Source organism: Miniopterus schreibersii (assembly GCF_964146895.1).
Source record: "Miniopterus schreibersii genome assembly, chromosome: 8".
Taxonomy (NCBI): domain Eukaryota; kingdom Metazoa; phylum Chordata; class Mammalia; order Chiroptera; family Miniopteridae; genus Miniopterus; species Miniopterus schreibersii.
In genome coordinates, this window is record NC_138109.1 from 38104623 (window position 1) to 38116771 (window position 12149).

Genomic DNA, 12149 nt, shown 5'->3' on the forward strand with positions numbered 1-12149 from the left:
GGGATACTATGCAGCTGTAAAAAAGAAGGATCTTTTATCCTTTGGCACAGCATGGAGGGAACTAGAAAGTATTATGCTAAGTGAAATAAGCCAGTCAGAGAAAGACAAGTACCACATGATTGCACTTATATGTGGAATATAATAAACAAAATAACCTGATGAAGAAAATGGATCCAGAGACATAGAAGCATGGAACAGACAGGGATCTCAGAGGGAAGGTCGGGAGGGGGAAGGGAATGGGAAGAGATTAATCAGAGAACTTATATGTTTATAAGCATAACCCACGGACACAGATGCTGGTCTGCGGAAGTCCTGGGGATGGGATGGATGAAGGGTGGAGGGGGTCAATGGGGGTAAAAAGGGGACATCTGTAATATTTTCAACAATGAAGATAAAGAAACTTAAAAAATAAAAATAAAACACCATACAAATATTATCTCGAAGTTTCCATGGATCAAGACTAGGTACAACATAGCTGGTTGCTCTGTTCAGGGTCTGTCTCACAAGGCTGCAATCAAAATTTTGTCTAGGCTACATTCCTTTCTGGAGCTCAGGGTCGTCTTGCAAACTCTCCTGACTGTTGGCAGATTCAGTTCCTTGTAGCAGTAAGACTAAGGTCCCAGCTTTCTTAAAGTTGGATATCAGCTAGGGTACCACTTAGTCCCTAGCGGATTTCTTGGCATGCAGTTTCTTGCCATGTGGCCCATTCACAGGCCATTTTAGAATACCGTAACTTCTTCAAAACCAGCAGGAGAATCTCTCTGACTTTTAACTTAACCCTCTTTTAAAGGGCTCACCTGATTAGGTGAGGCACACCCAGGATAATAATTTAGCTAAAAGTAATCTGATTAGGGACCTTAATTACATCTACAAAAGTCCCTTTACCTTTGCCATATAACCACCTAATCACAAGAATGGCAGCCATCATACTCACAGGTACCACCCACATTCAAAGAAAGGGGGGGGTTATACAAAGTATGTACCCCAGGCGCCAGGAACCTTGGGACCATCTTAGAATTTTGATGACCACAATCACTAATGATGAAATCTAACAGAATCTTGGTGGATACTGTATTTGGCCTGTACTCTCAAGGTTTTCCTGTTAGGCTTCTTGCCCAACTTCCTCCAGGGAGCAGAGTCCCTGAGTGGCTAGAATTTCATGTATGTTTGCCTTTGTCCACTGAACACTAGTTGAAATGACTCAGGTAGCTTAGAAAAATGGCACAGTGGAGAAAAATTCAGAATGTCTGATGGTTAGAAAAGCAATGCAATCCAACATGCTTCTTGAAATCCATCTCCTACTCTATTTACCACCATTGGGGTTTTTATGGCAACCAATAGGAGGAAATGTCCCATTGAAACAAAACAGTATGCTAAATTTCTGCTTCTCATTCTATAAAATTCTTCATTTTTACATATTGAAAAGAACTTTGAAGTAATATTTTGTCTGTTCCATAAAAAGGGGGAGAATTAATTTATCTAAATCATTTTAAAAATATGACACTTCTAAAAAATACGTTGAGATTAAAGTTTTGATTCATTAAGAGAAAGCTAATCAGTCATTAATCTGTACAGTAATTGTGTCTAACAGTTGTGCATAGCTAATTGGTAACAGGAATTTTAACAAGGAGTTTATTTTTAAAATAACGTACAGAAACCAAATTTGATTTCAAAAACAAAAGTCAAGATTAATGTTCTCTCGTTTATTAATATGAAGCAGTTTATGAACATTCTGAAATTTCATCTGGTCAATTAAGTATATGAAGCAAATTACCCAAAACATACATTATGCATATGGAGAAAATATTAAAGTATATAATAAGGAAGTGTGCTCAGTATGGGTCTTTAAAAATTGAAAACACAAAGTAATTTTGAGATTCATGACAGCCTTAGGGTTCATATTACTTGACTGTGATAAATTTAGAAAATTATATATCGTTTGGCTTGTTCTTCTTGCACACAGACAGCATTTCTTCTCCCTTTAACCCCTTCTAAGGGGATCTGAATTTTGCTATTGCTGAACTTATTTACCCACTTGATCATTCTTGATGCTTGTTATTGCCTAAATTTTATTTATACTTCACCTTTTAGAAGGGTAAATAGTGGATTTAAATCATGTCAGTATCCTGCAGTATTTAGAATAACATGGGTTGGAGCACATGAAGTTTTCAAAGAAATGATAACTTTTTCTTGAGCCCAACTATTTGCTGTCTTTAATAGAATTAGTTTAGATACTGCATTCATCAGGGATTCTATTGCCTGAAAAAAATTCTGCCATCTTAAAATTTCTGACATTTTCATTTTTTATTCTATTTCTGTTTCATAACTCGTAATTCAGGCATTTTACTGAGTTTAAATCAGCGGGCTGGCTGGCAGCCTAAAAATTTGTTTGCACAGAAGAGGTTTGAATGAATTGGGAAATTTGTTTTAGTGTTGGTGGTAGCTCTTTATTTATTTCCTGTATTTTTTTAAGTTGAAATCTCCTCTCTAATGTAATTATATGATTAGACCTTAGGTTAGTTTACTTGAAATAAATGTTAATCCAAAACCTTAATCCGTCCTAATGATGTTAGGACATTGGTATGGTGTGACTTTGGTTACTGATTCAAGGAGCAAAGAAATGTCGCTAAGTCACCTAGTGACTTTGTTTTTAATTGAAATCACAGAAATATTGATCTAGAAAGGATCTGATATAGATTTGTCAAGTTAGTGGAAATCACACACAACTTCATATTATCCTTATGTCTGGCTGTTGCAGATGTGCTTACCAATTTGCAATTGGTTTTTGTCCAGGTGAGAACCCCAAGTTTTGCTATATCCAAACATCTATTAGTAGAGCCACAGATAAAACCAAGGCCTGTGCAAGTAGTTAAAATTAATCTTTTCAGGCCGCATGCTGTATTCCAGGCCCTTTGTTAGATTCTGAAACTGGAGGGGCAAAGCAGACATGGTCTCCTCTTTATAGAATCTGTAATCATACTAGAAGCTTGTGTTGTAGAGTCTCATTAATGAAATGTACAATCAGATATAACAAGGATGTATTTAGACATAGGCCAGACTGACTAAATTTCGGAACAGATCTCTACCTGTAACGTGCTTGGCGTAGTACATGGTAGTTAGCAACTACTCAATAACAGTTACATGTTAATACTGTTATTATTTTTATTACTTATTTTTCCAGTCCCTCCAAATAATTCTCTGGTCATAGGCAGAACACAACTCATGTAGACACGTATAAGTGAAAGGAGATTGGGTTCTTCTGACAAGAATGCAGACCAATTTTGTGCTGCAAACTTAAGGGAGCCCAAATTGGTCTTGTAATGTGGAGACTAGGAGTTGTTTCCTTTATTTTTATATCCAAGTTTTGATTGTTCTACCTGACACCCTACCGAACTGATAGATGCCTCCAGTTGTGTATGTCAATGTGGTTGCCGAGAACAGTACAAATCCAGTACTTACAAGGGACTATTTTCCCATTATTTTCCTCCCAAAACATTCCCTGTGCTGGAAATGCTATGAAAACCTTAGAAACTGTAGCAAAAATACTATTTTTAAAAGCAAGTTTTTATTGTATTTTCTTAACATAAAAGTAATATATATTCATCATGGAAAAGACAAGTAAGCAAAAAAGAGGCAATGAAAACCACCTGAATCCAGCACACTGAGAGAACTACTGTTAAGTTTATGCCTTTTTCCTTTCTCTATACACAGAATTATTTTTTGGATGGCATGATAGTGTAACTCCCTATTTTGTCATTGCTTTCCATGTCTTTATTCTATGTCATTAAACAAATCTCTTTCCGTGCCATTATTCTTTTACAGTATTATTTGCATTGGTTCTATCAAATGCCAATTGTTGGGCATTTAAAGTATTTTTTACTTTTATCTTTTCTGTGTTTCTATTATAAATAACTTATTGGATGAGCCACTGAGTTGCCATTGTTAAAGGTTTTTAAATGTTAAAATATCTAACCTATTTAGAATAATTTAAAGTGCCTTTGGTGGAAGATGAAATGATGGTAAAAAGTCTTTTTGTGCTTTCCATAGCCTCCATTTTGAAGGGTCCCAAAGGCCACAGGCAACATAGAACTTTGAGGAAACACTGGGAAAGTGGCACTCTATAATTAAAGAAGATCAATAATGCTAAAATGGACTATGATTTAGTAGAAGTTGGAAATCATTACATACAGACTTATCAGGGGACCATTTTGTCAACTGTTTGTTCCTGTGACAAATTCAAAACAAATTTTTCATTCACTGGTAGATTTATTTTTTTAATTCTTTAAGTTTTATCTTTTAGGTTGCACAAGCTGTTGTTCCATGAATTACAGTGTGCTTATCAATCCATCCTTCTTGCCAGGAATGCCATCTCCAACAACACTGAAGAAGTCGGAGAAGTCTGGTTTCAGCAGCCCCTCCCCTTCGCAGACCTCCTCCCTGGGAACAGCATTCACACAGCATCACCGGCCTGTCATTACAGGACCCAGAGGTGAGCCACTCCACAGGCACCTTGGTTTTGCTTAGAATCATGGCCTTGGGGCCAGAGTAGCAAAATGAAAGACAGTGAGGACTCCCCCAGAATGCTCCTGAAGGCAGTGAGTGTTCCACTTTCTCATCATTGGGGACAGCTTTGGAATGTTAGGGACCAAAGAGATCTGTCATCGGTCTCTTGATCATTAACCTAAGGCAAACAAGGGATCTAACCACTGTCTTTGTCTGTGTGGTGTTGCACAGGGGTGGGAGATAATTTGAATTGAACCAAAATCAGATTCATTCTACAAATTGTACAAGAGTGGGGTGTGTGTGTGTGTGTGTGTGTGCGCGCGCACGTGTGTGAGATAAGCTGGTACAGTTGACCTTTGAACAATGCAGAATTTTTTAAAATCTGCATATAAGCGGACCCATGCAGTTCAAACCCGAGTTGTTCAGAGGTCAACTGTATTTTCAGTCAGTGGTTGGGAATGGGCATATGTGGAAGACCAGCTTAAGTTATACGCAGGTTTTCGACTGTGTGGTGGGTTGGCGCCCCTAACCCTGACTTTGTTCAAGGGTCAGCTGTAATAGTTTTTTTCCATTCCCTTATCCCTGATGCTTCTCTTTCCTATAAACATTTTGCATTGAGGTTGCCCGCATCACAGTGTTGACTGTTGATGAGCAGTCTTCATTTACTCCTTTTGAAGTGGTAGATAGTTTGTCTGGTTTTCATTGCAGTGTTTTCATTATTTTTGTCTTGTGTGCTTTTAAGTTTATTATTAAAATGTGTCCACAAGAAATATGATTTGTATTTCACATTAAAGACAAGCTTTAAACCTCACGAGAATGTCAGCAAGTCACTTAACTTGATCTTATTGCAAGATGAAAATATTTATTAGTTTGTTTATGAAACTCCCACAGTAGGAGTATGAATAATTGTAACCACGTTTGCTTTCTTCCATCAGATTTTCGTTTAGGTAGGTCTGTGATCTACCAGCTGGTATCATAAAACATCCTAGAAAGTAATGGTCTCTCGTCTACTTTGACATACGCCTGGGAAAACTAATATTTCTTGCATTAATCTCACTGTTAGTCCCACAAGTTTGAATCCCTTTAAAAGTACTCTGTGCATATCAGGGAAAGATGGCAGTTGAGAGGGCTGTCTCATGCACTCATGCAGAAATCACATTAAAGGAAATGAGTGTTCTGTCGTGTGAAGCAATTTCTAAATCCACAAATTACGACAACTTACTTGCTCCACCTTTAAACTTCTTGTGATCGTTGACAGACTTTCTCAACTTATTATTTCACTTGTCTGTATGTGTGATATAATCAGAGAGGAAATGTGTATGTGTGTGTATGAGAGAGAGAGAGAGAGAGAGAATATTTTCTCTAATTTTAAAACCTTGCACCTGAATTGGATTATGCAGTCCCAAAATTCAGAATGAATCTTTTATAATGGGGTAGTATTATGATATTATCCTCATAGTTAATATTCATTAAGCATCTAAACTGTAGGGTGGAAAATAAGAGATATGAAGCCCTTTTAGTCAAAAAGAAGATTTTGGGTCTCAGGGAGACAAGGCATGTGATGTTTCTCATCTTTTTATTGTCAGGTTTACATATTCTAAATGCCAAATGATGTTAAAAGCAGAAATTTCTGCAGGACCTCAGAGAAGGGGACTCTGGGGGTTAATTAATTCATTAAACAAGGATTACCTGAGTGCCCATCACTGGGTATTCAGTAGTTCCTGTCCTCATAGAGCAGACAGTCTAGTTCAGGAGAGACACAAGAAAGTAAGCATTTAGAAGATGATACGGAATGTGCTGTTACTTATCACTTTGTTTCAAAGAAAGAGACTTCAAAGTGTAGATAACCTGAAGGCAAATCTTGAGAATTGCTTACATGAATGGAGGGCATTACAAGCAAAGGAAAGATTCATGGTGTAGCCAGGTAGTAAGGATTGGGAAGAATAGTATGCTAGCAGCCAGGACAGCTGGCTGTGCTGCCTCTTTTCTTTCCACTTTCCATTTCTGGATTTTTTAATGCTCTCCCCAGTGAAATGGGGTCAATACTTCTGCTAAACAAACTTTTCCTCCCAACCTCATATTCTCATGCAGAAACTACTGTAAAATAATATTTGTAGAGACTCAGGAGCATAAAGCAATGTGCATATATATGGGTGTCCCCCAAAAATGTATACACATTCATTTCTGTAGATTCTTTTAAATTCTGAAAATGAGCTGTATGTTAATAAACACTGACTTTATAGTCATTCAAAGTGTATACTTTTTTGGGACACCCTGTATTATCATTTATTCAATAAATATTAAGAGTGTCATCTATGAGTCTTGTCTTAAAACCATAGTTGTAGAAGTTATTGTAACAGTTCTAGCATTTACCAATGGGTGCCATGATCGGGAGCTTCTTCATGCTAGATAACCAAGCACATTTGCTAAAATGATCCACACTGTGTTGAACCAGAGTGGACCTCCTTAGCCTACAGAACAATGAATTTGGATCTCCTAACATATTCATGAAAGTGTTTTTGAGGAAAAGAGAAAGATGCATAGTGTGAGTATTATGGAATACCAAAGATTCTTTGTTTTCACCAGAATTCAAGATGGTTCCCAGCATCCTCGGTTCTCCTTTCTGGAATATCTGCTCAGGTACCCATTCTTATTGCACCCTGCCCTGCCCCCCTTAGTGGTCTGGTGAAGGGAATTGGAGTAATTGAGATGAAACTCTTCAGTGGTGTCTTTGTGGGTAAGAATCATAGAGTCAAGGTAGGCTTACATGAAACATTCTTGGGCTAAAATATTTCTAAACGGTTGGTATTTAGCCTTTCATTATTTAAGAAACATTTGCTGCAGGTACTGTATTCACTTTTATTCTTCTCTTAGCCAGTTGGAAAGCTAATGCTTGGGATGACATCACAGCTGGGACTAAGAGTTGATGTTTTAGGAAGATGAGGCTAGATTTAAGGAGGGGAAGTCTGACCGAGGAAACCAGTGTGGAATAATGTGACATGTACGTTAAGGAGAATTCAGCCTTATAAACTTAAATCACTAGAGAATCCAGACAGACGAACTTTCAGAGGACCTGGAAGAAGAGAATGGTCTATCTATTATCAGGGTCCTGAGGCAAGGGATGGAGGTGGAGTTCTCTTTACTGCACTCTTGCTCAGAGTCACATGGTACATTCATCTTTGGATAGCACACAAATTGCAAGACCTCTTCTGCCTTCCTTAAAATTAAGAAATTAAAATTTCTCATGGGACTACCTTGACTAGACAAACACCAGCTTGTAAGCAATAACTATGTAACATATCTCAATGATATTTTAATAGAGCTACAGCAAAGCAAGGTCACCTCACTGAAAAAACCAGTGGCCCTACCTTTCACTGCAAACCTAAGCTATATTTGGAAATTTTGTGGCCACCTTTTACAAAAGAAACCTCTCTTTGAAGATTGCAAAGCAAAGGCAGAAAAGTAGGGCCTTGAAGGGAGGCAGTATAGCATAGTGGTTAAGCATAAAAGCTCAGGGGTCAGAAGGACCTGTATTTGAATCCTGTCTCTACTTTTACCAACTGTGTGAACCTGCCCCCTTGTTTCTCTGAGCCATAGGTTCCTCATCTATCAATTGGAGATTATAATCTCTGCTTCAAGAGAATTCTGTTATTTGAAGAGTAAATGAAATCGCGTATTTGTAGTTATTTACACTGTGCCTGGAAATAGAGTGTGTACTGAAGTCATGTAAACAATTTAATCACTTTTTCATTCAGACTTTGAAAATCTCATGCTGTTCATACTGCCCTTGCCTGTCAACATGTTAGCCATCCCAAGACCAGCTCAAGTGCTACTTTCCGCATGAAACCTCCTCAGCTCCACCCAGGCTGCCATCACCTCACACTCCTTAAATTCCTGCAGCCTTAACATTTTCTCCAACGACACTGTGTGTCTCTCATACAGAATGTTTTATGCACAAATATTCATTAAATAAATGAAAAGTAATCAAATGGCACACAAGTGTACACAGAAGCAATTCACCCCCTTCCTGAAACTGATAGGTTCTCATTGATTCAGATGAGCTAAGGGTGAAAAATGTCTAATGGTTTATTGAGTAATTCTTTACAAGGAATGTCCAAGACAGGGAGGAAGAGCCATGGCCTTTCATGCAAAGAAAACTTTTGCAAGATTATATACATAAAGCTCTGCTATGCTATGAAAAAGCTACGCTTTAAAAAATATTTTGCTGTTCTAATCACTTTCTTATTTTCATTGTTGTGAAGGTAGAGATGTGTGGTTTCCTAAAATGAATCTCTTCTCATAATGGATTTCTTTGTGGCTTCAATAGGTCACTTAACCTTGTGGCCTCAGTTTGGCCATCTATATCATGGGGATAATACTTTGCAAGCTGTATAGTTAAAATTAGGTGAAGGGGTTAAAGTATTTTGGAATATCCTGGGGAGTAGGGAAACTATTAAGTTTCCGTAAAAGCATTTGTATGTCATATTACATTATTACAATTACTGTGCACTTTAAGCTGAAAGATTGGGCTTTCAAAGACTCTCTTTTACCAGTACTTAAAATTTTAAACATAATAAAGTATTTAATTATGAAAATTTATCTTAGTCATGATCATTGAAAAAAAAATTTTGTTCTTCCCTTTGCCTTTCCAAGATTTTTAAGTTTGCCTGATGATATAAAGCACAGATGGGGAACCTTTTTTCTGCCAAGGGTCATTTGGATATTTATAACATCATTCACGGGCCATACAGAATTATCAACTTAAAAATTAGCCTGCTATATTGGTCAAACGTTTAATTAACTCACCCTTAATGTAATGACTGGAACTGCTTCTCTTTGGTGAGGCCTTGGCAGGGCCAGACCAACTGACATTCCCCACCCCTGATTTAAAGGATCTAACTCCTTTTGAGAATTATTTGGTATAAACGTTGGTGATATTTTAGTTTCTTGAAAGTTTATTTTCTTGAAACTTATGTTTCTGCCTAAGTCTTCTCCCTTTTCAAAAACAATGAGATAATGAATGATTCTTGATTTAAATACTCTACACTGAGTATAGCAACTCTGTGCTTTAGGGATTTAGAAATGGGGAGGAGCCTGCATTATACACATTGTAAAGCAGAGGTTGAAAGTAATTGGCAAATAAGCACTTACTGAGCTTCATCTAGAACCATAGAATTTCATCATAGAACCGGAGAATTTCAGAATAGTGCTCTGGGAATCTTTTGGTCTAAGTCATTCCCTGTATCAGCTAAGAATGTGTTTGGCTGCAAGTAACAGAAAATCTAACTGAACAGGTCATATTTTTCTCATATAAAAACAAGCATGTGATTCAGGACTGTGTTATGGTGGCAGTATGATGCCATCAAGGACTAAGGTTTCTTCTCTTAGCCATACTTTAGCGGGTTGTTTTCATCCTCATGCAGTGACATTGTGGCCACAACATAGCCACTCTGCTCCTGCCTCCCACCTGTATTCCAAGCAGAAAGATGGGAAGGGGCAAGAGCAAAAAGTGCCTACCAGCTCATTCTGCCACCTTGTATAAATCTTATGTAGCATGATTAGAACTTGACCACATGATCACCTCTAGCTGCAAGAGAGGCTGGGAAATCTAGATTTCTTTTGCTGAGCACATTGCCACTGTATATAAAATTTGGGCTTTATAAGTAGATAAATAGAAGAGCAGTGTGATGGTTAGCGGTTAGCAAGTATTCCACATTACTCTTACAGGTGAGAAATCTCAGCTGGCCAGAGCCAAGACTAGAAAACAAGTCTCCGGTGGAGTGCCTTTTCTACCATATCAGTAGCTTCTATCTTTTCCTATCCCACTGGGAGAAATTAAATGCATTTATTTAAACAATTAGTTTGCTTTTACATTTTCTATTAGTCAAAGACAAAACATAGCTATTTAGATCATTTGAAAGGCATGACATAACCATGTTATTACACTGTGTTTTTTAAATATCGGCCATAAACAAATCACTTGACTTCTTTTTATTAGCCCCATGAATCCTTGCCACTTATAATGTGGGTTTCTGTTAGGTGCAAGTCACTTCGGAAAACAATTTTTGAGGTCAGTTTGGCTTTCATAAATATTGAAATTAGCTTGCAGACTCCCATTGCTGTCTGGGGAACCATTAATGTTTCCCACAAACATTTGTCCAGCACTTACAATATGCAACGTCTGTTCTTCTTGCTAAATAGAGTCAACAGAGAAGCTTGGATTCTGGCCTCAGAGTGCTTACCTCCTGGTGGATGACAGGACAAGAAAACCAGCAGTTGTATGGTCATGATAGGGGAGCACAGGGTGTTTCAGGGACAAGGGCATTCCAATAGAGAATGACTGTGTAATTTGACACTGTATGAGTCCAAACAGGCATAAGACTTAACCCCTATTCTAAAACAGAGTAACCTTCTAATTGTAAGCATGCAAAACAGAGCCACAGCAAACGAGTCCTACTTTTAGGTAACTAAGTACTGAGGAATTAAGACATACAAAATGTGAGCACTCAGCTAAACCCCCACTTCTTTATGGGTCAAAAATGTATATATATATGCAAAAGGGAACTTTAGAAGTAGAATTGCCTTGATTCTGAAAATATGGGTAAGATATACTAAAACAATAGCCATATAAACCGAAGATTTATTGTGCAGCCTTTGAAGAATCATGCCAGTTTTTGTTTGGAGAAGTAGTCAGAAGTTTATATGCTCTGTAAACCTCTCTAAGTCCATGATCCCCATGGCCCAAACAGGGATCCTGCTCTTAGTGATGAAACATCTGAGGGTCTACAGCTAACAGTATCTCCCAGCTGGGCCAAGAAAAATAAACTGCAGAGAAATATGAGAAAGAAGATCACCTTCCAGGAAGTTGAGGTCACCAGGAAAGTTGGAGGAGTGTAGATTCATAGACAATAATAGAGGAGCAAGGAAGGAGAGGTAAAATAGGAAGGCAACTGTTATCACTAGATGGCAGGGACCGTCTTTATTCTCGTATCCTTCAGCCTCTTGCTGTGCATAAGGAAAGCACTCAAATACTTGTTGAATAAATGATTGAGTGCATGGATTTGACTGAAGGCAAACAGAGAAAAGCTGGAGAATAACAGGGAGTTCTTTCCATCCCCTATGTGTAATGATAATACAATATTCAAGTGCATGTATTTTTAGCAGCATTGAGGGAGGTACATAGCCTGTTGACTAAGTGCTCACGATATATTTGTTTGGTTTTGATTAAGAACTTCTACCTTGATAGACATGAAGAGAAATGTTGAGTTCAAAATGATTTGGTCCCCTTTTTATAGAATATTTGCTGTGGTGTTATAAGTTACCTGTCCAAACTGAGGACCCTTCAGAGGAAATATTCCCTGGTCCTTCACTGCTGCCATAACCATGGTACCCCTCCCTTGGCATAGGCGCCCATACCCAAGTGGTACATTTGTTTAGCTTTCTGTGTCGTATCTGCAAACTTCTTCACCTCTTTGAAGAGCTTTTAACTTAGTTATAGGACATACTGGTGCTCCTTTCAGTGGAGCCGAATCTAATTTGTCTCTCCTGGCTTAGTGCAGTTGAATCATCTCAGGAAAATGAGAAGCAATTAAATACCTGTTGCTAACAAGGTGCTGAAATCATCTGCCAACAGACACAAGATGTTT

General features: G+C 37.9%; 1 protein-coding gene across 6 annotated transcripts in view; it reads left to right on the forward strand.

Moving 5' to 3' along the window:
- Positions 1–12149, forward strand: part of NFIA (nuclear factor I A) — a gene marked incomplete at its 3' end in the record, with an annotated part of 352385 nt that overhangs the window by 272557 nt on the left and 67679 nt on the right. For 4 of the 6 annotated variants that reach the window (XM_081144016.1, XM_081144019.1, XM_081144020.1 and 1 more), the window contains exon 7: positions 4361–4489. In XM_081144016.1, coding sequence (XP_081000142.1) covers positions 4361–4489 — 129 coding nt within the window. Of the gene's footprint in view, positions 1–4360; positions 4490–7089; positions 7144–12149 lie in introns of all 6 variants that reach the window. The other 2 variants (XM_081144015.1, XM_081144017.1) reach the window with 1 other exon arrangement.